The sequence below is a fragment of the Aulonocara stuartgranti genome (genome assembly GCF_965226115.1).
Source record: "Aulonocara stuartgranti genome assembly, chromosome: 14".
NCBI lineage: Eukaryota > Metazoa > Chordata > Actinopteri > Cichliformes > Cichlidae > Aulonocara > Aulonocara stuartgranti.
Genome location: NC_138950.1, coordinates 16,922,048 through 16,949,432, shown reverse-complemented (window position 1 = coordinate 16,949,432; position 27,385 = coordinate 16,922,048). Strand labels below are relative to the sequence as shown.

Sequence of the window (27,385 nt, the reverse complement as noted above, 5' to 3'; positions counted from 1 at the left end):
CCTGCAGTTTACAGAGGCTCAAAGCTTTGAACGACGACAAACAAAACCTCTGACCCCCCCTAGGATCAGCGTTCAGTTCAACAGCCACCAAAGTGGCTTCTTTTTCCTCACTGCCGGTAGTTTCAATAAAAAGGGTCAACAGTAAAGTTCAGGTCCGGGACAGAAGAAAAAAAAAAGATAAAGACACAGAACAAAATGCAACAAAAAAGGTGGGTAAATGAAATAAAAACAAGACTTTTAAAGACACGAATGGGCTTTGTTGACAACTGTCCTATTAGTTAATGTGTCACTCCAATGCCAAACAGGTAGCGACAGTGATTAGCCCCAGCATTCAGAGACATAAAGAGCTGCCTGAGCCAACAATGGCTAACAAGGCTGTCTAGAGAAGCGAGGAGGGATAAAGGAAAGGAAAAATCTAGGGGAGGACAGGAAGCCATCTGATAAATCACTGATAGGAAGAGAGCAAAGAGCAATAATGGCCGAACTCACCATTGCATAGAGAAAGAAAGGAAAAGAGAGGCTTACTATTAAAGACACAGAGATAGGAACAGAGGCAGATACAGTCAATCAAATGACAAGACTGAAGAAAAAGAGCTGATAAAATGTCAGGGAAAAAAATCTGAAGGCAAAATTAACTGTTACAGGTGCAGCGCTCATAATGCCGGCCTAAACGAATAACTCGCTGCTGCAAAATGATAAACAATCACATTTGATTTATAACAGTCCCTGTGGTGTGTGGAATCTGTAATAAACTCATCAGTGTTTTTCCCTTTAGGTTTCAGAGCTCGAGGAAGGCTGACAAACGCGTCACATCATCACCATCTGTCACCAAATCACTGCTGGGCCAACTGGGAGTGCTGGGACAAGGTGAGGGGAGGGAGGAAGCCGTGTGGCCATCCTTATTATTAAGTCGGGCGGCTTTAGGCAGCAAGCTAACGAGTTATTGGGAGAGCAGAGTCGTAGGCAGGTGTTGAGCTCATAAAGTAGCTTTATGTGCATATGGGCAGTGTTGGAGCAGAACCTGTACCCTCACACAAATATGAGCAAAACTCAATTTCCTGCCAAAATGACACACGAGCACATGGCTGAGTAAACTTGCAGTGTGACACACACAAAGACACATAAGCAACAAAATCTGTAAAGCTCACAAGTCCTCCGTTTGCTCCTGATATGCTTTGTTTCGATGTGAAAAAGAATTCTTATATAATGGGGGAGGTTTTCTAGCTGAATGGGTTTGCTTATTTTACACTGAAGAACTAATCACAAAGTCCAAATAAATGATAACACCAACACTTTTAGAAATCACCAAAAGTTCTTAAATTAAACCCGCAAAGCAAGTGTTAACAAATGCAAATACTATAAGATAACTAGAAAGTGCATTTTCTGAAGAAACTGCAGTGTGAATGCTTGAATCTGAATGTATGCATTGAAATGAAATAATTACTGAATTTAAGTTAAAAATTTTGAATGAGATAAAAAAAAAACAACCCGAATTTAACCTGAAAACAAAAGTGCTGAACTGCTAAAAGCTGAAGGTTACACAGAAGAAGAAGTTGGAAAAAAGCTGAAAATGTTTTAATTGTAAATTAGAAAACCCTAAGAAATGAGAAAAGAACATTTAGAGTCAGAAAACATCTGAAAGAATATATAAAGGTCATATTCTTTGAATCACTGAATGACTAAAATGTGATCCCTCCACTTGGACCCACACAGTTTAAAAAGTTGACATCTCTGAGCTTTGAAAGACAAGATGTTGGAAAAAGAACAACGATGGCGACGTTTTGAGGGTAAAATGATGGCTGTAACACTGTGGACACAGCAGCAGTTGAAAGAGAAGTGTTTAAGATGAATCTTGGTACAGTGGCAGGCAGAGCTCGTTAAGCAGGCAGGTGTGAGCCTGGTTGCTATAGTGACCGCACCCAATGGCTCCATACACACGGACACAGACATGCACCTCACTTTTCTGTTCATTTTAAGCAGCAAAAGTCAGGCCGAAACAAATCGTTCCCAAATGAAAAGTAAAAGTCGTATTGACAAAATTCTTTCACTGTGAGCGACAGCAATGTCTAGTCTACCAAATTCTCAGTTTTCATGTCTGTGGAGTTTATTATATGGACGTGGTGACAGTGTAAAAACACCATGCTCTTCTGATTTTCAAACGAACCTTCTGAGCCATTTTAACATTAGAGTCTATGGAAGAGTTGGAGGGAGGAGGCTGTGCATTGGTGACATTTATGAAAGAACCATAACACCTAGTACAATAGTAAACACATTGGATGAAAGAGGACAGCCATGGCTACGTTTTGAGGGTAAAATCATACCTGTAGAGCAAACGCTGCGGACACAGCAGCAGTTTTAAAAAAGATTTTAAGATTATTTTTTTTGCTCCTCTCACTCTAGCAGTTGAGCTGCCTCACTCTAGCCCCAACATTCCGTCCCATACACACCCATTATAAACTCTGAAACGGGTGAAAAAACATCATGAAACTTAAACTGGAACTGAAGAAAAAGTATAATAGATATTGAAAAGATAAATACAAGTTGAATAGTTGAATGTCTTGTCTTCGTTTTAAAGTTTGAATGGTGGCTCTATGTGAACGTATGTTGAAGTAGTAAGAGTTTAAAAATGAGTAAGTTGAATGAGAATTTGAAGGGTCTCCCCATTGAAATACATGGGAAATTTTTGCTGAATAAAGTTGAATAAAATTAAAAATATAAATGTTAAAAATGAGAAAAATACAAGCAATCATGTCCAAAAGAATAGGAATCTAACGGTGTTTGAATGGTTTTTCTAAGTTGAATGGTTTTGAAGGAGTAGGCTTTCAAAAAACGTACGGAATAGATAATAATAACTAGAAAGTGCATTTTCTGAAGAAACTGCAGTGTGAATGCTTGAATCTGAATGTATGCACTGAAATGAATTAATTGCTGAATTTTGAGTTAAAAATATTGAATGAGATTAAAAAAAAAAAAAAAAAAAACGAATTTAACCTGAAAACAAAGGTGCTGAACTGCTAAAAGCTGAAGGTTACACAGAAGAAGGAGTTGGAAAAAAACTGAAAATGTTTTAAATGTAAATTAGAAAACCCTAAGAAATGAGAAAAGAACATTTAGAGTCAGAAAACATCTGAATGAATATTAAAAGGTCATATTCTTTGAATCACTGAATGACTCAAATGTGATGCCTCCACTTTGATCCACACAGTTTAAAAAGTTTAAATGCCTGAGCTTTGAAAGATACGGTGTTGGAAAGAGAACAATAATGGCGACAATTTGAGGGTAAAATGATGGCTGTAACACTGTGGACACAGCAGCAGTTGAAAGAGAAGTGCTTAAGATGAATCTTGGTACAGTGGCAGGCAGAGCTCGTTAAGCAGGCAGGTGTGAGCCTGGTTGCTATAGTGACCGCACCCAATGGCTCCATACACACGTACACAGACATGCGCCTCACTTTTGCTGCTTAAAATGAACAGAAAAGTCAGGCCGAAACAAATCGTTCCCAAATGAAAAGTAAAAGTCGTACTGACAAAATTCTTTCACCGTGAGCGACAGCCATGTCTAGTCTACCTAATTCTCAGTTTTCATGCCTGTGGAGTTTATTATATGGACGTGGTGACAGTGGAAAGATACCATGCTCTTCTGATTTTCAAACGAACCTTCTGAGCCATTTTAACATTAGAGTCTATGGAAGAGTTGGAGGGAGGAGGCTGTGCATTGGTGACATTTATGAAAGAACCATAACACCTAGGACAATAGTAAACACATTGGATGAAAGAGGACAGCCATGGCTACGTTTTGAGGGTAAAATCATACCTGTAGAGCAAACGCTGTGGACACAGCAGCAGTTTTAAAAAAGATTTTAAGATTAATTTTTTTGCTCCTCTCACTCTAGCAGTTGAGCTGTCTCACTCTAGCCCCAACATTCCGTCCCATACACACCCATTATAAACTCTGAAACGGGTGAAAAAACATCATGAAACTTAAACTGGAACTGAAGAAAAAGTATAATAGATATTGAAAAGATAAATACAAGTTGAATAGTTGAATGTCTTGTCTTCGTTTTAAAGTTTGAATGGTGGCTCTATGTCAATGTATGTGGAAGTAGTAAGAGTTTAAAAATGAGTAAGTTGAATGAGGATTTGAAGGGTCTCCCCATTGAAATACATTATAAATTTTTGTTGAAAAAAGTTGAATAAAATTAAAAATATAAATGTTAAAAATGAGAAAAATAGAAGCAATGTTGTCCAAAATAATAGGAATCTAACGGTGTTTGAATGGTTTTTCTAAGTTGAACGGTTTTGAAGGAGTAGGCTTTCAAAAAACGTACGGAAAAATAAAATATAATAATAATAAAGATTAGAATAACAATACTGTGAATGCTTTTCAAGCATTCACACTAACTAGAAAGTGCATTTTCTGAAGAAACTGCAGTGTGAATGCTTGAATCTGAATGTATGCACTGAAATGAATTAATTACTGAATTTAAGTTAAAAATCTTGAATGAGATAAAAAAAAAAAAACCGAATTTAACCTGAAAACAAAAGTGCTGAACTGCTAAAAGCTGAAGGTTACACAGAAGAAGAAGTTGGAAAAAAGCTGAAAATGTTTTAATTGTAAATTAGAAAAACCTAAGAAATGAGAAAAGAACATTTAGAGTCAGAAAACATCTGAAAGAATATTAAAAGGTCATATTCTTTGAATCACTGAATGACTAAAATGTGATCCCTCCACTTTGATCCACACAGTTTAAAAAGTTTACATCTCTGAGCTTTGAAAGACAAGATGTTGGAAAAAGAACAACGATGGCGACGTTTTGAGGGTAAAATGATGGCTTTAACACTGTGGACACAGCAGCAGTTGAAAGAGAAGTGTTTAAGATGAATCTTGGCAGAGTGAGAGAGAGAGCTCGTTAAGCAGGCAGGTGTGAGCCTGGTTGCTATAGTGACCGCACCCAATGGCTCCATACACACGTACACAGACATGCGCCTCACTTTTGCTGCTTAAAATGAACAGAAAAGTCAGGCCGAAACAAATCGCTCCCAAATGAAAAGTAAAAGTCGTATTGACAAAATTCTTTCACCGTGAGCGACAGCAATGTCTAGTCTACCTAATTCTCAGTTTTCATGCCTGTGGAGCTTATTATATGGACGTGGTGACAGTGGAAAGACACCATGCTCTTCTGATTTTCAAACGAACCTTCTGAGCCATTTTAACATTAGAGTCTATGGAAGAGTTGGAGGGAGGAGGCTGTGCATTGGTGACATTTATGAAAGAACCATAACACCTAATACAATAGTAAACACATTGGATGAAAGAGGACAGCCATGGCTACGTTTTGAGGGTAAAATCATACCTGTAGAGCAAACGCTGCGGACACAGCAGCAGTTTTAAAAAAGATTTTAAGATTAATTTTTTTGCTCCTCTCACTCTAGCAGTTGAGCTGCCTCACTCTAGCCCCAACATTCCGTCCCATACACACCCATTATAAACTCTGAAACGGGTGAAAAAACATCATGAAACTTAAACTGGAACTGAAGAAAAAGTATAATAGATATTGAAAAGATAAATACAAGTTGAATAGTTGAATGTCTTGTCTTCGTTTTAAAGTTTGAATGGTGGCTCTATGTCAATGTATGTGGAAGTAGTAAGAGTTTAAAAATGAGTAAGTTGAATGAGGATTTGAAGGGTCTCCCCATTGAAATACATTATAAATTTTTGTTGAATAAAGTTGAATAAAATTAAAAATATAAATGTTAAAAATATGAAAAATAGAAGCAGTGTTGTCCAAAAGAATAGGAATCTAACGGTGTTTGAATGGTTTTTCTAAGTTGAACGGTTTTGAAGTTATAGGATTACAAAAAACGTACGGAATAGATAAAATATAATAATAATAATAATAATAAAGATTAGAATAACAATACTGTGAATGCTTTTCAAGCATTCACACTAACTAGAAAGTGCATTTTCTGAAGAAACTGCAGTGTGAATGCTTGAATCTGAATGTATGCACTGAAATGAATTAATTACTGAATTTAAGTTAAAAATCTTGAATGAGATAAAAAAAAAAAACCCGAATTTAACCTGAAAACAAAAGTGCTGAACTGCTAAAAGCTGAAGGTTACACAGAAGAAGGAGTTGGAAAAAAGCTGAAAATGTTTTAAATGTAAATTAGAAAACCCTAAGAAATGAGAAAAGAACATTTAGAGTCAGAAAACATCTGAATGAATATTAAAAGGTCATATTCTTTGAATCACTGAATGACTCAAATGTGATCCCTCCACTTTGATCCACACAGTTTAAAAAGTTTAAATGCCTGAGCTTTGAAAGATATGGTGTTGGAAAGAGAACAATAATGGCGACAATTTGAGGGTAAAATGATGGCTGTAACACTGTGGACACAGCAACAGTTGAAAGAGAAGTGTTTAAGATGAATCTTGGCAGAGTGGCAGAGAGAGCTCGTTAAGCAGGCAGGTGTGAGCCTGGTTGCTATAGTGACCGCACCCAATGGCTCCATACACACGTACACAGACATGCGCCTCACTTTTGCTGCTTAAAATGAATAGAAAAGTCAGGCCGAAACAAATCGTTCCCAAATGAAAAGTAAAAGTCGTATTGACAAAATTCTTTCACCGTGAGTGACAGCAATGTCTAGTCTACTGAATTCTCAGTTTTCATGCCTGTGGAGTTTATTATATGGACGTGGTGACAGTGGAAAGACACCATGCTCTTCTGATTTTCAAACGAACCTTCTGAGCCATTTTAACATTAGAGTCTATGGAAGAGTTGGAGGGAGGAGGCTGTGCATTGGTGACATTTACGAAAGAACCATAACACCTAGGACAATAGTAAACACATTGGATGAAAGAGGACAGCCATGGCTACGTTTTGAGGGTAAAATCATACCTGTAGAGCAAACGCTGCGGACACAGCAGCAGTTTTAAAAAAGATTTTAAGATTAATTTTTTTGCTCCTCTCACTCTAGCAGTTGAGCTGCCTCACTCTAGCCCCAACATTCCGTCCCATACACACCCATTATAAACTCTGAAACGGGTGAAAAAACATCATGAAACTTAAACTGGAACTGAAGAAAAAGTATAATAGATATTGAAAAGATAAATACAAGTTGAATAGTTGAATGTCTTGTCTTCGTTTTAAAGTTTGAATGGTGGCTCTATGTCAATGTATGTGGAAGTAGTAAGAGTTTAAAAATGAGTAAGTTGAATGAGAATTTGAAGGGTCTCCCCATTGAAATACATGGGAAATTTTTGTTGAATAAAGTTGAATAAAATTAAAAATATAAATGTTAAAAATGAGAAAAATAGAAGCAGTCATGTCCAAAAGAATAGGAATCTAACGGTGTTTGAATGGTTTTTCTAAGTTGAACGGTTTTGAAGGAGTTAGATGCCAAAAAACGTACGGAATATATAATAATAAAGATTCGAATAACAATACTGTGAATGCTTTTCAAGCATTCACACTAACTAGAAAGTGCATTTTCTGAAGAAACTGCAGTGTGAATGCTTGAATCTGAATGTATGCATTGAAATGAAATAATTACTGAATTTAAGTTAAAAATATTGAATGAGATAAAAAAAAAAACCCGAATTTAACCTGAAAACAAAAGTGCTGAACTGCTAAAAGCTGAAGGTTACACAGAAGAAGAAGTTGGAAAAAAGCTGAAAATGTTTTAATTGTAAATTAGAAAAACCTAAGAAATGAGAAAAGAACATTTAGAGTCAGAAAACATCTGAAAGAATATTAAAAGGTCATATTCTTTGAATCACTGAATGACTCAAATGTGATCCCTCCACTTTGATCCACACAGTTTAAAAAGTTTAAATGCCTGAGCTTTGAAAGACAAGATGTTGGAAAGAGAACAATAATGGCGACAATTTGAGGGTAAAATGATGGCTGTAACACTGTGGACACAGCAGCAGTTGAAAGAGAAGTGTTTAAGATGAATTTTGGCAGAGTGGCAGGCAGAGCTCGTTAAGCAGGCAGGTGTGAGCCTGGTTGCTATAGTGACCGCACCCAATGGCTCCATACACACGTACACAGACATGCGCCTCACTTTTGCTGCTTAAAATGAACAGAAAAGTCAGGCCGAAACAAATCGCTCCCAAATGAAAAGTAAAAGTCGTATTGACAAAATTCTTTCACCGTGAGCGACAGCAATGTCTAGTCTACCTAATTCTCAGTTTTCATGCCTGTGGAGCTTATTATATGGACGTGGTGACAGTGTAAAGACACCATGCTCTTCTGATTTTCAAACGAACCTTCTGAGCCATTTTAACATTAGAGTCTATGGAAGAGTTGGAGGGAGGAGGCTGTGCATTGGTGACATTTATGAAAGAACCATAACACCTAGTACAATAGTAAACACATTGGATGAAAGAGGACAGCCATGGCTACGTTTTGAGGGTAAAATCATACCTGTAGAGCAAACGCTGCGGACACAGCAGCAGTTTTAAAAAAGATTTTAAGATTAATTTTGTTGCTCCTCTCACTCTAGCAGTTGAGCTGCCTCACTCTAGCCCCAACATTCCGTCCCATACACACCCATTATAAACTCTGAAACGGGTGAAAAAACATCATGAAACTTAAACTGGAACTGAAGAAAAAGTATAATAGATATTGAAAAGATAAATACAAGTTGAATAGTTGAATGTCTTGTCTTCGTTTTAAAGTTTGAATGGTGGCTCTATGTCAATGTATGTGGAAGTAGATACAGTTTAAAGAGGAGGAAGTTGAATGAGAATTTGAAGGGTCTCCCCATTGAAATACATTATAAATTTTTGTTGAAAAAAGTTGAATAAAATTAAAAATATAAATGTTAAAAATGAGAAAAATAGAAGCAATGTTGTCCAAAAGAATAGGAATCTAACGGTGTTTGAATGGTTTTTCTAAGTTGAACGGTTTTGAAGGAGTAGGCTTTCAAAAAACGTACGGAATAGATAATAATAAAATAGAATAATAATAATAAAGATTCGAATAACAATACTGTGAATGCTTTTCAAGCATTCACACTAACTAGAAAGTGCATTTTCTGAAGAAACTGCAGTGTGAATGCTTGAATCTGAATGTATGCACTGAAATGAATTAATTGCTGAATTTTGAGTTAAAACTTTTTTAATGAGATAAAAAAAAAAGACCAAATTTAACCTGAAAACAAAAGTGCTGAACTGCTAAAAGCTGAAGGTTACACAGAAGAAGAAGTTGGAAAAAAGCTAAAAATGTTTTAATTGTAAATTAGAAAAACCTAAGAAATGAGAAAAGAACATTTAGAGTCAGAAAACATCTGAAAGAATATTAAAAGGTCATATTCTTTGAATCACTGAATGACTAAAATGTGATCCCTCCACTTGGATCCACACAGTTTAAAAAGTTTACATCTCTGAACTTTGAAAGACAAGATGTTGGAAAAAGAACAACGATGGCGACGTTTTGAGGGTAAAATGATGGCTTTAACACTGTGGACACAGCAGCAGTTGAAAGAGAAGTGTTTAAGATGAATCTTGGCAGAGTGAGAGAGAGAGCTCATTAAGCAGGCAGGTGTGAGCCTGGTTGCTATAGTGACTGCACCCAAGGGCTCCATACACACGACACAGACATGCACCTCACTTTTGCTGCTTAAAATGAACAGAAAAGTCAGGCCCAAACAAATCGCTCCCAAATGAAAAGTAAAAGTCGTATTGACAAAATTCTTTCACCGTGAGCGACAGCAATGTCTAGTCTACCTAATTCTCAGTTTTCATGCCTGTGGAGCTTATTATATGGACGTGGTGACAGTGGAAAGACACCATGCTCTTCTGATTTTCAAACGAACCTTCTGAGCCATTTTAACATTAGAGTCTATGGAAGAGTTGGAGGGAGGAGGCTGTGCATTGGTGACATTTATGAAAGAACCATAACACCTAGTACAATAGTAAACACATTGGATGAAAGAGGACAGCCATGGCTACGTTTTGAGGGTAAAATCATACCTGTAGAGCAAACGCTGTGGACACAGCAGCAGTTTTAAAAAAGATTTTAAGATTAATTTTTTTGCTCCTCTCACTCTAGCAGTTGAGCTGTCTCACTCTAGCCCCAACATTCCGTCCCATACACACCCATTATAAACTCTGAAACGGGTGAAAAAACATCATGAAACTTAAACTGGAACTGAAGAAAAAGTATAATAGATATTGAAAAGATAAATACAAGTTGAATAGTTGAATGTCTTGTCTTCGTTTTAAAGTTTGAATGGTGGCTCTATGTCAATGTATGTGGAAGTAGTAAGAGTTTAAAAATGAGTAAGTTGAATGAGGATTTGAAGGGTCTCCCCATTGAAATACATTATAAATTTTTGTTGAATAAAGTTGAATAAAATTAAAAATATAAATGTTAAAAATATGAAAAATAGAAGCAGTGTTGTCCAAAAGAATAGGAATCTAACGGTGTTTGAATGGTTTTTCTAAGTTGAACGGTTTTGAAGTTATAGGATTACAAAAAACGTACGGAATAGATAATAATAATAAAATAGAATAATAATAATAAAGATTAGAAGAACAATACTGTGAATGCTTTTCAAGCATTCACACTAATAAAATGGAATAATAAAGATTAGAAGAACAATACTGTGAATGCTTTTCAAGCATTCACACTAATTATGATCAATACTGACACAGAGCAGATACAGGACACAATCCACTCTATTTCTTTAGTCTGTGCAATTATGGTAAAACAGGCTCGTGTTGTTTTTCAGAGAAATGATTCAACTGACTTCCAGATGTTACATTTAGGCAAAAAGACTGCTGCCCCGAGCTCAATCCCTCCACCCTTCATTTCATGATTTGGAGACATCATCTATTATCTTGTTCAACTACAACACATACAAATCTTTGAACAACCATCCATAATTATACACACACACACACACACACACACAAATACAATGCTGTGAACCACTTCTCATTTCTTTATATTTTGCTTAAAAAAAAAAAGAAAGAAAAAAAAAAGGGAAACATGCACATCTATGTATTGACACATGTGCAAAGGACTCAGTGGCACCGTGTCAAATGGAGCAACAAAGCCAGATTTGAAATCTTTGGTTCAAATTGTTGTCAGTATGTACAGAGAAGGTCAGGAGCCATCTGTGATACACGGTAAAGGCTGTGTCATGCTTTGGGGTTGCACTTCAGGCAGTGCTGTTTGAGAGCGTGTCAAAATGGGATGAATTATGAACACAGGAAAAGTACCATGAGATACTAATGCACCATGAGGTACTATCTGGAAAGCATCTGATTGGCAGCAACTTCATTTTTCAGCATGACAGTGATGCCAAACACACTGTCATCTTGACAAAACAGAACAATAGGCAGCAAACATCCAATGAAGCGCTTTGAACGTCCTTGAAGAAGCCCAGAGAGCTACTGCAACTGTACCCAAAGACTACTTAAAGAAATTACATGAAAAGAGAGTTCAGGCTGCTGAAGAATAAAGGTGATCATACCAAATACAGACTGTCGAGCTAGCTACAACTCTGTTTTTACTTTATAGACTGTGTCTCTTCCAAGTATGTTTGCACATTTCAATAAATTGCTGCAATTATTTCTCACTTTCCTAACAAAATATAAAGAATTAGTGGTGATTTAAGACAACTGCACAGTACTCTATGTAGGTTTATGTTGTGGTGACTGCTGGCTAAGAAAGAAACCTCCACATGTCTCCCTTAATGTACTTAAGCCTAAATAGGTTGCAACACTGACTGAGTCACTAGCGAGTGGTCATCATGAGTTCCTCTAGTTTCTATTCCCAAAGCGAGGATGCTCTGTTATGCTGCTAGTCCACAGAGATCTTGAAGTAAAAGTTCCTGGGATCATGGGAATCTAAGATTTCCCCTAGTGTTAAGGTGGCCTCCCGAAACTCCCAAATCTCATTAAAACCAATACAACAGTGGAAATAGAAAATCCAAAGCAAAAATAATGAAAAGCCACAAGAGGTGGGTTTATGAGCATGCACAATATAGAACTTGATCTTCTCCCGTCTTGTCCACCTGAGAGGAGAAATATAAAAAGTGCAGTTATTTGCAGAGCTACTTTCAGGTACTGGGTGCTAAACAAACCAATGAGTAGGCTACAAGTTCTTGTTCTTGAGCTTAAGTGTTGGCAATAAACTGACCAAGCTCTCAAGCTCGGCAGACTTAATTGCAAAGGTCTGCAAAATATTTCTCTAAACACATCTCTACACGAAAGCTGGAGCTCTGAAAAAGTCAGGGCGCTGATAGATTAAAAATGGATCGTTTATCACATAAATACGACTGATAATTGTTTCTTCGCTTTTCTATTATTATACTAATAATCTTTCGTCTATACGATTGGTCAGCCACACAAGGGTTTTTGGGTCCTGGAAACTTGTAAATATATTTAATATAAAAATGAGTTTAAAGTAACTATAGAGTAATCAGAAACTAAATTACTGTCACTGCTTACTGTTCGGTTTTTGACACAATCCCATCTACAGCCGGCCCTTCAGAGACAGATAAGAATCAAGAAGCCACATTAACTTGAAGCTGAAGAGGAAACCAATATTAATCTAATGCTGATGGGAAGCAGCTCTCTGTGACTTGCAATTTATTCCAGTTTTATTTGGTGCAGTTTGTCTGAAATAGGTCTGGCTGAGCTTCTCCAGCTGCCATTTCTCAGACACGACGGACATGATCAAAACTGATAAAAGAAAATAGAATCAGGGTGTTTGTGGACTGGCTGATGATTCACACTGAAGCTGCTGAGGAAAATTTGGACTATTTCTCCATCTTTCTCTTTCTCAATGATACAACTGCATCTTTCCAGCACTCCAAAGACATAGCATGGCAGGCTGAAGGCACGCCTCTCTCTCTCTCACACACACACACACACACACTTGGCAATGCTGGGTTGTCTCCCTTGTGACCAATTCATAGCTAGATCTTCACTGAAAACTGAAGAGCTGCAAATTGTTTCCCCTCTCCTCAGCTTAACTGCCAATTACCCAGATCTGACAATGGCCACTTTACCACCACACACACAGAAAGTAGCCTATATGAAGCTGAAACTAACATTCCTGTGGAGGATGCTACTCAGTGGCTGTACTTCTGTATCAGTCAAGCCAAAAACCTGTTAGCCATCCAATCACACGTCTTCTTGTTACCACGTTAGCTTTTTTTAAACAATTTTTAATTGTTAAAAAAAAAAAAAAGAAAAGAAAAAAAAAAACAGCTGGCAGAAAGTCAAAGGGTGCAATTCAAGATTTCAAGGCTTTATTTCTCATCAGTGGTAAGAATAAATGGTGTCGGAGTTCATTTCCACAAGACTACATCCCTAATAAAGCACATTGCAGGGGTTTGAAAGACAAAACGTTGCGTTCCTTGTTGTTGGTGTTTAAAGGTTCTTGGATAAGACCCCTGTGACGCGCAGAGGGCGGACATTTCACAGGTGGAATGGGCGAGCTGGGACCAATTTCCCCACTCGAGTCACACACCCATAGTTGGTCAGATCGATCAAACCACACTGCACAAATTAATTAATATCACTGGTGGCATATTTCCAAAAAAAATCCTAAAAGGAAACCAGCAGTGGATTAATCAACGACACCAGAAAGATTTGATGCTATTAAGTACAAAGTCTTAGCCGATGACCCTTTCTTTAGCACCAAAGAGCCTTTAAACTCATTTCACAACACTGACAAAAAGATCAAAGGGGCCATTGAGAAAATGACTTTTACTTTGTTTTTAACATCTAAAACCATTCCTGTCTGCTGCGCTTCATCCCGATTTACGCACAGCAAACCATGGCAGCAATACGCGCTCGTTTCCTACAATAAAACGTTACATTTGAGCTTCCATCAGGACCCGAGAGTCACAACTGTTGCTCACTCCGCGCACCTCGCTCTGTGGCCAGGAGCTTTCTGAGCACACATCGCTCCATAAAAAAAGCCCGTCTGTTCGCATTAACAGGTGGATGCTGAGCAGAAAGCACACAAACACAAACTTACATGTTTAAGTTCTTGCATGCGGTCCTTCATGATTCCCCGTTTCGCCGGTAAATTGTCGTTATTCCCTCAGTTCCCGTTGTCTTCTGGGTGTATGTGACGGTGATGGAGCGGCGGGGCGGAGACCGACGGGTAGACGTGAGCTCGACCGAGAGGAAGAGGCGCGTCTGGCGGCAGCAAGGGGCGGTGATTTTCCCCCTTCGGTTCGGATGCTGGGATGGTGAGACCACTTTACAGAGCTGGGTGACGCGCAATAAAGGTGAAGCGAGGCCTTCCGCCGTTAACCCATTACTCACCCACAACTTCCTCAATCCGGACTAATTGACTTTATTTTATTTATTTTATTCTTTATTCTTTTCGGAGCTCTTTTATTATTTTGGCTGCATATTTAGTCCGACTGCATGAAGGTTAGTTTGACACAAAAACCAAAAGCACTGGGAGCCTGCCTGAGGGGGGAAATTGTGTTGACTCTGGTGAGCAGGTTCGGAGATAACGCCCAGGTACTTTGCATTGTGCCAAAGCGAACAGCGACCCCTGTTGAAACAGACGGATATGGCAACAGTACAAGGAGCTCGAAATGACCCAGAAATATTGCCTTCAATAACATATTTTTGTATTTAAAGCTCCATTTGAGAAAATATAATTCAAAGAATTTATTTCTGTGTGTTTAGATGCTTGATAAACTCAATCTCACTACAACAATCCTGTTTTTTTCCCCCTTTAGTCAATATTTGTTGTTTCCTGAGCAAATTAAAATAAAGACAAGGTCCAAAGAAGCATTAAAAATAACTCTGTATTAGTAGAAATTTTGACATTATCACAATCTTCCAGCTGTTTTTTCTTAAGCATTTATTCAACTCTTGGGTGGGCTGGAGTCTGTGTCACTGGTCCTTTCCAGGCACAGAATCCCTGCAGTACCATACACCACTAAAAATGGTGCCAACATGGTGCAGCAATTTATTGAAATGTGACATACTGTATATAAAGCAAAAACAGAGCTTGTACAATTTTAACAAACTTCAAAGTCAGTAGTTAGTACGACGACGGTTATTCTTCAACACAGCCTGAACTCTCGTCGGCAGCTTTCTTGTTATTTCTTTAAGGAGTGTTCAGGAATAGTTCTCCAAGCTTCTCAAATCACATTCAAAGCTCTTCTATTGGATGCTGGCTGCCTTTTTGTTTTGTTCTCGGTCAAGTTGTTCCCACACTGTCCATCCATTCGCTACCGCTTATCCTTTTCACGGTCGTGGGGGGCGCTGGAGCCTATCCTAGCTGTCATAGGGCGAGAGGCGGGGTACACCCTGGACAGGTCGCCAGTCTGTCGCAGGGCTAACACATAGGGACAGACAACCATTCACATTCAGATTCACTCGCACATTCACACCTAGTGGCAATTTGAATTATCCAATTAACCTATCCCCACAAGTTGTTCCCACACTGCTTCAGTAAAATTGAGGTCCGGGCTCTGGGGAGGCCAATCCATGACCGATAAGTGTTCCATTTGTGCCCAGCAGAGGCTTTCCATATGATATTGCGCGCTGCAGCAAAATCTCACAGTACATTTCTGCGTTCATAATTTCATCAATTTTGACAAAATTGCCAACACCACGTTTTACAGACTGCTGTAGACATTCACTGTTGTGCATCTCTCCTGACCTCCTCCGTACATATTGATGACTGTCCTTGTGTAGTTTGGCATACCACACCCTTTTCTCCCCATTTCCTTTACCTAAGAACAACTTCTCGACAGCCACCTTTCCACTGAGCTTCTGATGAAGCTTCAGCAAACAGTAGCTCCTGTGTTAGATCCTAGCCCATTTTTCATAAGGACATGACTGTCAGGTGGTGCTGCAGATAGTTTTTTTTTTTGTTTGTTTTTTTATGCGTAGATCTTTTTACGGGGAATCTTCTTACCTCTCAAACTGTTATCTTTGATGTTCTTCATAGATTCAGCTAAAGAAATGGGAACACATTTTAAGTTTGGGGGTTTTTTTAGCAATGGGTTGCTAGTAACAAATATAAAATTGGTTCTTTGCCAACTTGTCTGTTATGTACAGACAAAACACTGGGTCATCTCTTGAATTAGATGCCTTCCTATGCTTGAATGATTCATAGGTCAGCATTTAAAAAAAACAAAAAAACAAAACATTCCTCTGAAAGTGGTCAGATAAAAAGGGCTGGACTCAAAAAGCTAAACAAAAGCAAAGAAATGCCAAGTGTCCAAAAAAACCCCAAAAGACCAACAGAAAGTCTGGAGAACAGAAGACCACTTCAAAACCTCAAGAAAGTCTGGCTCCTTGGAAGCGAAATATGCAACAATGAGGGGTGACTTAAAACTTGTGCACAAAAATTAATTTTTTCTTAGCTGCAAGAAACAATAATTTTCCTCCATTACAAATGAGGCTAGTTCAGTTTCTCCCTTGTAAACGCAGCTCCTGAAGTTTATTTCTTTTTAACCTGATTAACTACCATTTTTTTCATTATTAAGTCATTTTTATAATCATAGCTCCCTAATAAAGGCAAATTCATTTTGTGGCTCTTTCTTTAATTTCTTTTATGAGCTAAAAATAAATAATTAAACAACCTCAATACATTTTTTGTTTAGTTTTAATTGAGAAAACATTGCAGATAATACAATAAACCACAAAGATATGGCCACTTATAAAATTGCTTTGATTTATTTATACTGTTTTGCTTTTTCTTCGCTGTGGTTTTTGCCACCAGCTGTGAGTACACACACATTTGTTCATGTACTTCCAGCCAAACTGAACATTGTGAGTGCAATCTCACCGCTTTTAGCGAGGAACACTCGACCAAATATAAAAACGACTGGCTGTAATTGCATTTTGCTCTTGCATCACATCCACTTGAATTAAAGGGCTGAAAAATAAATCAGAGTCCAAACACTCTGCAGTTCCAGAGGTGGTTCCGTGTGTGTGTGTGTGTGTGTGTGACAGAGGAGGGCTAATGAAGGCGCAGCTGCATGAGTCAGAGCTAGAAATGAGGTCTTCGCTTACGTCCAGTGTATTTAGTGTCGGCTCGAACCTCCCTGCAGGTTAACAAACACACAGCAGAGACAGAGAAGCCAGTTAAGGTGCATTATAAAATACAGGCAATAAAAGGTAAAATCCAGTTAAAGCTAAACTAAGTACATTACGACATTCAGAGCTTTAAGCTCGGCATAATGAATTCAATTTTTCGTCCTCTAAGAGTTGAAAATACACTCATGCACACACCGTCCCTGTCTCCTCCTCCTCTCCTTCTTTTCCAGGATCCAGTCTCGTCCCTTCTTCAGCGATTTTCCCTTCATGTTTCTGAAACGACATCTTTACAGCGACAAATGAATATTAATACTTAGCATTAGATGCAAAACATCTCACATATCCAGTCACTTGAGTCTTACTCTGTAAAAGGGAGGAAAACCTGCCTGACAGGGTTTTAAGTCAAGCAGGACAACGACCCTTTCTGTCATTTCTTTTGGTCTTTTGGCTTCATAAAGGCAGGTAAGACTGAACCTGCACTCATCAAAGCTGAGACCAGTTCACTATCCTATTGCAAAGTAATAAATGGGATGATTTATACGGCTGCGTTATCACAAATCATAAGCAAATCACCAATTATCCTGATGAGAATAAATTACAGCTGTAGCAAACAGTCCCCGACATCATTCATCTTTACTGATCATATTGTTTGCTGCAGAAAAAAAAGAGCTGTAGCAAATCCTTTGAAAGCTACTACCACACAGACGGGAAATAAAAAAAAATGTAAGGTTGTTAAAATCCCATACATTCTTTCCTTCGGCAGTCAACAATGAACAATCAGCAGAAAAACACATTAGAAAACACTCAAGTGGCCTCGGGCTGAAACACATTGCATATGTCTACATGAAACACAAACACACAAAAAGCTGTAAAAACACCAGAGATTGAAATAAACTGAATTAACAGCTGTTATGTCAACCCATGCAAACAGCTTTATGAAACAGTCTAATTGCTCAGGGTTGGCAGCATCGCCTGCAGTGGACGTCTTTACCTTTGTCCTGAGTACTGAACCTGGTTTGGAACAGCTTTGTCTGACGTTTCTGATCCCAGTCCCTGAAATACAGGAAAAAGACATTAACATGATCATCATCTGGCTCAAACAAAAGGCAGCAACCCACAACATCCACAGCTTTTCTTACTTTGGGAAGAACTCCTGCTACGCCGGCAAACAGACACAGGAAGAACCTGGAGATAAACAGGAAGCGTGTGTGTAAGAAAATGTAAACCAGCCAAACAGCTCCAATATGTAATCATACATCATGCAGCCAAGTCCCCCCTGTTCTAATTAGCCCTGTGTTGTGAGCACCCTGCTACCAATTTCACAGCCTATTAGGAAGGAATCAGTTGCAGACGTCAAAATAAAAAGGAGCCACTTCCAGTAAATACTGACTTTTTTGCTTTTGCACTGTTGGGGTAATCCACCACCATGCCTCCACTGAAACCTGCCTTCATGGCCTGTGTTGTTATCAGCTCGAGCTTTGGAGAGAAAAGAGGAAGGTGGTAAGTGAGTGAACAGAAACCTTCAGGCTGTTCCTCTGCTGACACAGAGCCTTCATGGAAACACAAAGAGGGTTTTTTCCCCCTTTTACCTGTTCTGAGTTCTCAGGATAAAGCTGAAAGACTGCACGTGAGCCTCTTGACTGAAAGAGCAAAAAGAGGTTATAAAATGTTTTCATCAAAAATAAGCTTCCTGGATATTTGAGTGATAAAATCTTACCAGACATGAGTACAGAGTGCTAAAGAAGGTGTAGAGTCTCTTTGGAGGACTGTGCGTCCTTTTGTCTGCATTACAAAGCCACTGCAGGGCAGAGATACTGAAACAGGAAAAGAGTTTTTTAAAGGGGTCATAAATCATTCAAAATTCCCAGGAAGAGCCTGACTTATAAGCATCCTTTGTTCTTTACCTGACGCAACCATCAAAGGTACCAGGTCTGAACGGCATCCCGTGGCCCATGTCTCCCAGTACGAGGTCTCCTTCCACCTCTCTGTCCAGTGCAACATCTGTCACACAGAAGAGAATTACATTTGTTTAGAGTTTATGTATTTCTTGTGGTGACATAAATGCACAAAAAACAACCAACTGTAACCGCATATTGGATCTGTTATCATGCTTAAAATACATTTTAGGCTTAAATTTCATTAGCCAATCACATGGCAGCAACTCGATGTATTTAGGCATGTAGACCTGGTCAAGAAGATCAGCTGAAGTTCACTAAGCATTAGAATTGGGACGAAAGGTGATTTACGTGACTTGAATTAAGCATTTTTGTTGATGTTATCAGGGCTGGTGTGAGTATTCGGAAACTGCTGGGATTTTCCCCGAACAACCACCTCTAATGTTTGCGAAGAAAGGTCGGAAAAATAAAATATCCAATAAGGAGCAGTTCAGAGTTAAAACATCCTGTTGAGGACAGAGGAGAATGGCTTGACTGCTTGGACTTGATAGAAAAGCAACAGTAAATCAAGAGTATTTTGAAACGCACAAAGGTCTGAGCTGTAGCAGATGGGCTACACCAGCAGACCACCACACCTGGTGCCATACCTGTCTGCTAAGAACAGAAAACTGAGGCTAAAATGTACATAAGCTCACCACAACTGGATTTAAGAAACATTGCCTGGTGATGATGAGTCTCAATTTCTGCTGCAGCACTTGGATGGCACGGTCAGAATTTGACCTAAATGACATTAAAGCGTGGATCCCTCCTGCCTTGTATTTACAGTTTAGACTGCTCGTGGTGTATTGTGGCGGGATATATGATTTTGCACACTCTGAGCATTTTATACTCTAGTTTTATGACTACCTATAAGTGTGTGAATGTATTGGATGTCCTGAAGCTAACAATGTCTTCCTTTAACTCATCTAGTTCCAGTCTGAAGCCAGACTTTAGGAATATTTTTGGAATATAGTCAAGCTTTGGCACTATATGTTGGGAAAAACATTACGTTTTAACACACGGACATCAATAAAACAGGAGGCTGACTGTTCATTCCCTTCAGGGGTGTTAGATTATGTCAGTATTTAGCTGCACATGTACAAATTTTTAATGATATATTCCGTATATCATGAGTGATATAAAGTTTGAGTGTCAAACGAACCCAACATCGCGGTGCTGATGTCGACTCCGACCCAGTAGTGTCCCTCTTCTGACAGGTAATCTCCGCTGAGACCGGAGCCACACCTGAGAGGCACAGACCAGATTGTTTCTCATCACAAATACATCAGATTACTGTGTCACATAACAATGAGTTATGTTCAAACTAAAACTCATAACAATGACTTTTCTACAACACCAGCAGACATTCTGACTTTTGCCACATTTCAACCTTTAAGTACCACGAAAAAAAATGGTGCTTCAAATAAATCCGGGAGGTACAAAACCCTCCACAGCCAATCATAAATGTTTGCATCCCCCACCTCCCAAGTTTTTAGACTAAAAGCACTGCGCCATCCCCTGAGCAAGAGGCTTCTTGGAGGATAAAGATAATATCCCAGAAACTATTGGAAAATGCCCCTTTCTCAAAACTCAGTTTTTCAGGGATCTTCTTAAATGCTTTACTTCTAAGTTCTTTTCTTTTTTTTTATTACTAATAAAGAATTCAATAAGTTTGATTGGAGCTAGTTCTAAACGTGCATTCATTCATGCAACAGTACTGCCAATATGCGTCTACCTGTCAAAGCACTGCTTAGATTACTGATGAGCCTTTCATGTTATTGTTAAGAGTAAATATGTACTACCATGTTACATCTCTAACTTAATGCACTTGCTATAAGTAAATTCAGCCACTCACTCACCCAACATCCAACAAGAAGCAGGGCTGTCCCTCTGGCAGGCTCAAAAGCTCCACAGCTCTCTCTGACATCTGGGTCTGGATCTCAATCATTCGAGAGCTAAGAAGCAACAAAACACAACAAGATTTCAGATCTTTTATATTATTAAAACATTTTTTGGCATATGCTAACTTAATTTTCTCGCTTATGAACACAAAATCAGGCAACTTGCTGCTAACGGACAGGCATAAAACTGTTCTCTATTCTGTTTTACTGTAAATCCGTCTGAATCAGGGGAAAAGGGGGGTAATGACACAGCTATACCCCTTTTTTGAAAGAGGAAGGGTGGTTCATACATGACAGCCACAAACAAAGACTCTTTAAGTTGTTATATGTTTGACCCAAAGGAGTTTTAGGTGTTTGAATCTTTGGTCAGTGTCCCACATCAAAGTAAGTTAGCCAAGGTGGGATGAAAGAGGCTAAACACGGGGCATCTTTAAATTTAGTCAAGAAAATGTATCCTTTCCTGAGGTCTTCAAATTAATTTATACACTGAACAACTGTGCAGTAATGAGCATTCACCCAGAGGTGCAACTAATGAGTTCTCATTAACAACCCACTGTACCTGGTTTGATACAGATTAATGGATTGCTCATTTAGTCCTAAAACCAAACGCTTTCCAGTTAAACATAAAAAAACCCATCAGTCAAGAAGCCATGAAGGCAGAATAAAAATGGTTTAAATGAAGTGTCTCAATCATATACAGAATGTATATATAAAGTGCAGCGGACAGTAAAGGGGTTGGAATAAAACTACTGAGATTAGATTCTTTATGCTAGAAATGCAACCCTAACAAAAAAATTAAATGAAGCGCACAGTTTAATTATGTCAAAGGACAGAAACACTGAGACACTGGATAAAAAAAAGAGCTGTGTGTTACATATAAACATGTAACGTAGTCACAAACATAGTATCGTTACATCCACACTCACTTTTGGGAGTACTTCTTGGCCTCCTCTTCATTGTAGAACTGCAGAGATTAGAGCACATCAGATTGACAGATCAGTAACACCTCAGTTTACTCCTACAACCCTGCAGCTGCTTCTCTGGTGCTTCAAGCATCATTTAAACCAGACCAACACACAGCTCACCAAATCACATCCTTTGAAAAAAACAAATGTTCACTAAACAACCATTTAAACCATGTCTTTAAAGCTGCTTCAGCTGGAGGCCTTTAAAGAGCCATTTATAGATTTAAAATGCTCCTGTAGAAGAAGCACCGGCAGAAAACAAAAGCTAAAAAAAAGAATAAACCGTCCGACTGACCACATCTGGAGGAGCTGAGTGTTCGGGTCGTCGACAGCTGGACGCCATGCTCGCGTCTACTTGTCAATCGTTATGTTACGGGAGTAATTTTACTTAATAAACAAGCTGCCTGGTAGCAAAAGACTCACACGTGAATTATGTTGACGTCATTCACAAGCGACGGCACGCCTCTTCTTCTTTTGCACCGTTTGGAACGTTGGAGCGCTTTACTGCCACCCTCTGACCTGCCGTGCCGACCACCCTAAGCTTTCTAAAATAAATAAATAAATAAAATAAATGAAAACATATGAAAAGATCATTTTTTATTATCAATATACATTTTTACTTTGATCCTAACATAGTACTATTATCTCAAATTTTGACTTAATTCTCAAAATTAGAAATGCTAGTAAAAAAAAGATTGAAGTCGAACTGGAAGTTCATTTTTTTTAATTAATTGAGAATAGATTGTTAGAAAAAAAAACGACTAATACTTTATTCTGAATGTGGTCCCAATACTTATACATTATTTTTCGTAGCAAATTTGCAATACTTACTACTTCAACTTAAAATCTGGATCTTGGATCTTTCGACTTTAATCTAGCACATTCTTTTATTATTGCTGTTGATTTTGAGAGGGCAACATTTTGAGATAAATCTCAAATAATAATATTTGTAGATTAACTGTAATGAAAAAAATCAGATTTAAATCAGATTTATTGCCATATTTTTAATACTATATTTATTACATTATTATAATCACTAATTATAATCATTTTTGGCCCTCCATATCATCACCAACTTACTGTTTATTTTTAATATATCTTTTCATCGTGCTGCATCTTTGTGATATGATTTATTGTCTATTTTTTGCACCTTTATCCAGGTTCTCATTCCTCTTGACTCCAACAAAAACAGGAACTTTATGCAGAAACTAATTCATTCATGAAATCCTCTTATCCGTCTTACTTTGCATCCAGAGAGATAGAAACCCTTTCCTCTATAAAATTCACGTTTAATTAATCACACAGTAACAAAGTTGGAATTATCTTATCAAAGGTTGTGACGCTGTTGCATGGGTAGCTACTCTGTCTTTTACATTACAAAAGAAAATAAAAATAATGTTTTAAGAATGAGAAATTGTCATTTCATTAAAAGAAAAGGACTTAAATTAAATCTCTCTCAAATTTTTTTACATTGTAGAAGATAAAGATAATCAATTGTCCTAATTTCCTTTAATTTTACACGAGAAATAAAGTGTTAATGTTGATCTTTATGTTACTGGTGCTCTGCTAAATGATTGGTCGGTTGTGTTTGACTACTTCCTGTAAACATTGACTCTGATTGGGTCCTCTTTCTCTCACGCGCCGGATGCTGCAGCTGTTTTCCGGCCCCTGCTCGGTAAAATGGCAGAGGTCGGTCAAAGGCTGGGGAACGGAGTTTACCGGCTGTCTGCTCTCAAAACCAGCCAGAGTCGAGCCGTGTGTCCCGGAGGAAGTCCCGGGTGTCTTATAACAAACCATGCCTTCGTTTCCGGTCGGGTTACAGAGAAATCAGTCCAGTCAGCTTCAGAAAGCACAGAAACACTTCTCAGGTCAGAGAAAGTTTCCACAGTGAAGGAAAGCGGGAGTCAGGTGTTGGAGAGTGCGGCTGCCTCCGGTTTCACCGAATTTTTAGAAAACACGGGGAGCCTGCGAGCTCATAAAGCTGCTCTTTTCCTCCAGAAGAAGCTGCTGCTTTGCAGGATGAGACTGTGGACGACAGCAGCTGTCTCCATCCACCCTGACGCCTTCAGGTCCCCCCAACAGCGCCGAGCTCTCTGCACGCTTACCTTCATCTTGGCAGATCCTGGATCAGACAGGCTGGGAAGTGGACACGGACTGAGATGTCTGAATCTGCTCCATGACGCCCTGAAGTCAAGTTTCACAGCAGCTAGAAGCTACAGCTGGAGGTCAGAAGACGCTCCTCTGCTGCACAGGAGCAGGACTGCCTATTATGACATCCTCAAAGTGTCTCTCAGTGCCACGCAGTCTCAGATCAAGACGGCTTACTACAAGCAATCCTTCATCTACCACCCTGACAAGAACCCCGGGAGCAAGGAGGCCACCCAGCGCTTCTCTGATATCAGCGAGGCTTACACCGTGCTGGGAAACATCAGCCTGAGGAGGAAGTACGACCGCGGCATCCTGAGCCGGGCAGACATCCAAAATGCAGGCAGACCCTCCAGCAAGGAGGCTTCCAGCAGATCCACGGGCTCCCAACAAAAACCTCAGCAGAGAGCCAGACAGTTCTCCCAACCTGGAGGGAGGCCCATATTTGATTTTGATGCCTTTTATCAGGCTCACTACGGGGAGCAGCTGCAGAGAGAGAAGGACCAGAGAGCCAGGAAGCAGCGGATGGAGGAGGAGCTGAAGAAGCATCATAGCAGGTGGAGGCAGAAGAAAATGATGGAGGTGGCTGTGGTAATGCTGCTGGCCATGGCAGGGCTAATTATTATCAATGTCAACGGGCCTTGAAATAGAAGCGGCAGCCGGAGGCGCTTCTGGGGCTGCACTTTATGACTCTCAGGGTGAGGAGGTGGAGACGGGAAGTGTTTGCACAGTTGCTGACAGCTGAAGAGGTTCAGTTGTTTTCAGGAGTAAACAAACCGTCTCACTCGGATTATTTAAGCTGTTTCAAGCAGCAACTTGTTAGGCTCCGTGTCTGTACTGTATACTGATTGTTTAAAAACATGGGTTCATTTCTCAAGTCTTCGATTGAAAAAAACCAAAAGAGTTCTTGCTTTTTACAGTCATTCCTCCTGTTCATGCTTAGTGATGACAAAAAAAGAGGCCAGGCTTCATTTTAATAGTTCACAGGACATAGAATTGACCTTTAAATCACGCATGATGTGTTTTTATTGTAAGCGATGTTGGACAAAAGCCCCAGTTTTCCCCTTCCAGTCAAAAAACTGAAGCTAAAATGAGCCTTCAGCTGTCCCCATTTCAAAGAGGATGTCCTCTTGAAAGACAGGCTCTTTTGTTGGCAGCTCACCATTTCTATATCTGCCTGAGCTCAGGGTGGAACTGCTTTTCAGGGAAACAAAGAGACTGGGTTTTGAAGGTTTTGAAAGTTCATTTAAGAAGAGGATCGCTTAAATCCAACAACCTGTGCCTACGCTAAGTGGAAAATCAGGTTGTGCATTTGTCTGAATGTCCCCTTTTTTTGTATGTATTGGTTCATTGTGAGCACTATGCACACATGGTGTGAACACGTCCTTAATGACCAGTGTAAACATGAGGAATGATTACAGAAAGCAAAACCTGGTTGAGACAGGCAGGGATGCTGTACGACAACAACTGAATGTTTCAGTTTCTCCACGTGTAGAAGGGCGATGGATCGAAGGCAGTGGAAACTGTAAACCACCCCACAGGTTGGGGACTTGAATGTAAGTCAGGGGTGTCAAAGTCATTGTAGTCACCGGCAGCCCATTTTGATCCACAGTCGGACGATTGGAGCGAAACCCGCATTAAACACCACAGTGGACCTGCAAAAGCACAAAACCTTCACATGTAGCTGTTGTAACTAACAAAAGCAACAATAACTTTGACCCATTTTCACTCATGTACAGTGATGTTTGTGGATTTTATGAACAAGTTAAAGATGTCGCTGCTGTCCTGTAGTGTAACGGTTCGTGTTACCAGGGCCCTGCATTTGACACCCCTGATACACTCAGTGTATGGGTGATGTCCTCATTACCTCATTTCATGTTTTTATGTCTTAAGAGGTCAAAGCTCCAACAACACCTGTAGTATTAAGATTACCCTGATGAAGGCAGCAGGCTGGTAAAAATCACAAAGCTGTTCTTTATACTGCAAATGTTGCTGGAGCTTTGACTTCTTTGGACCCTTTTTCTTTTCTGTGCATCTATGAAATAGGTGTAGAAACATGTTGCAAACCATGTACCTGGCATAGACTTGGGTTAGTCTTTCTAGCACCTATACTATTTTCTGTAGTAGCAGGCTGAAGTCAGACAGCTTTTGGTGGTTCAGGTTGATTTCTGTCTATCAAACTTCTGCAAAAGGACGAAGATCATTCAACTTGTCCTTCCTGTATAATGCACAATTCTTTTGGCCTTCCTTATACTCCAGCTCTGTAATGTGGAAAAATCACTTTAGTAAAATTTGAAGATTATGGATTTTTTTTTTTTGTCCCACTGGGGAAAAAAAAGATTTGGTACCAAATATATATTTTTGCCATACATAAGTCAAAATTTAAAATTACAATCTTGTTCCTTATTTTGACTTTTCAGTGGCAAAAACAAGTTTCCATATAAGATTAAGCTGGTATTAGTTGCATTACATACTTGCACCTCCTTCCATGTATTTCAGTGTAAATATGTTTATGTATTGTAAAATTTAAATTTAAAGTCGATTATTATGTGTGAGGAAAGCTCCAGTACGAAAAATACAAAACTGTGCAGTGCATCCCTTTTCTTCCTAACTGATTCAGCATCAGGGCAGAGTCTGTTCCAGCTGCCAGAAGCAGAGGACAACAACACGGAGGGCTAACACAGAGAGACAAGCACTCATATTCACATTCACACCTATGACCAATTTAGAATTACACGTTACTCTAACATGCATGTGTAAAGGGAGAGAACCTATAAAGGTACAGAGATAAAGTCCCCGGCCAAAGAACTCAAACCCTTCTTGTATTCTCGCTGTGAGTTGAAAGCGCTGCAGTTACCTAATAATTACCTGAGCCGAGGATTCAGCCCAGCTTAGAAGCGATTACGTTTTAGTTTCAGAATCAGAATCAGAAAGGGGTTTATTGCCAAATGTTGAGCAGGTTTACAACATTAGGAAATTGCTGCGGTGCCTGAATCCAGATTTCTTTTTCCTTGTGAGATAACTGTATCATGTCCTCATGAATAGAAATTAATAATAAAAAATGCATTATATGATACTGCATTGGTGTTTGCAGGAAAATAATTACTACTTAAATACTATGTGCACAGAGCACCCGTGTTTGTCCCCCCCAATGTTACAAGAGCTGACCTGTAGAGGGCATCTGAGCACAACGAAATGATCACTAGGTTACAGCTGGAGGCCTGACAGGCTCCCAGAGGCTCTTTGTGTGAGTATGAATGCATGCAAGCTGTAACATATTAAAGACATAAAAGCACTACAAATATTGACTCATGTCTTTAACTTGTTGTCTAGCATAAGTCAAACATTTGTAAACTGTGGCTTTTTAAATTGAGATCACTGGCCACCCTGAT

The 27,385-nt window shown here is 39.0% G+C and overlaps 3 protein-coding genes across 4 annotated transcripts in view; 1 reads left to right on the top strand and 2 right to left on the bottom strand.

Annotated features, from left to right (window-relative positions):
• The window catches only part of LOC309687189 (syntaxin-1A-like), a 101,095-nt gene extending 86,600 nt beyond the window's left edge, over positions 1 to 14,495 (bottom strand). The window contains exon 1 of the mRNA XM_082501959.1: positions 14,011 to 14,495. Within this exon, the coding sequence (XP_082358085.1) occupies positions 14,011 to 14,040 (30 nt within the window). The 5' untranslated portion in view covers positions 14,041 to 14,495. The remainder of the gene's footprint in view (positions 1 to 14,010) is intronic.
• A 2,101-nt stretch (positions 14,496 to 16,596) lies between these two features.
• bud23 (BUD23 rRNA methyltransferase and ribosome maturation factor) lies at positions 16,597 to 22,344 on the bottom strand. Of its 2 annotated transcripts, none has more exons than XM_082503017.1 (12): positions 22,272 to 22,344; positions 21,810 to 21,847; positions 20,842 to 20,937; positions 20,145 to 20,227; positions 18,953 to 19,049; positions 18,766 to 18,862; positions 18,638 to 18,688; positions 18,439 to 18,524; positions 18,188 to 18,233; positions 18,040 to 18,101; positions 17,244 to 17,333; positions 16,597 to 17,056 (listed from the first exon to the last, which is right to left on the bottom strand). In XM_082503017.1, exons 3-12 carry the CDS (start codon positions 20,928 to 20,930, stop codon positions 17,002 to 17,004), a joined length of 756 nt encoding a protein of 251 aa, XP_082359143.1. In that variant the 5' UTR covers positions 20,931 to 20,937; positions 21,810 to 21,847; positions 22,272 to 22,344; the 3' UTR covers positions 16,597 to 17,001. The 2 variants fall into 2 exon arrangements, with proteins under 2 accessions (XP_082359143.1, XP_082359142.1); XM_082503016.1 differs by having other exon boundaries at positions 22,144 to 22,323.
• Positions 22,345 to 23,486: 1,142 nt separating this feature from the next.
• On the top strand, positions 23,487 to 27,295 carry dnajc30b (DnaJ (Hsp40) homolog, subfamily C, member 30b). Its single transcript, XM_082503015.1, has one exon. It carries the CDS (start codon positions 23,529 to 23,531, stop codon positions 24,636 to 24,638), a length of 1,110 nt encoding a protein of 369 aa, XP_082359141.1. The 5' UTR covers positions 23,487 to 23,528; the 3' UTR covers positions 24,639 to 27,295.
• Positions 27,296 to 27,385: the final 90 nt, after the last annotated feature.

What these genes read in the sequence shown, in the direction of transcription:
- bud23 (XM_082503016.1), bottom strand. Translation starts at nt 22,191, where the DNA reads ATGGCGTCCAGCTGTCGACGACCCGAACACTCAGCTCCTCCAGATGTG. An exon ending in ACTCAGCTCCTCCAGATGTG is followed by an intron (nt 21,848 to 22,143) that starts GTCAGTCGGACG and finishes TAATCTCTGCAG; the next exon opens with TTCTACAATGAAGAGGAGGC. An exon ending in ATCCTGAGAACTCAGAACAG is followed by an intron (nt 18,525 to 18,637) that starts GTAAAAGGGGGA and finishes TTCTCTCCAAAG; the next exon opens with CTCGAGCTGATAACAACACA.
- dnajc30b (XM_082503015.1), top strand. Translation starts at nt 23,529, where the DNA reads ATGGCAGAGGTCGGTCAAAGGCTGGGGAACGGAGTTTACCGGCTGTCT.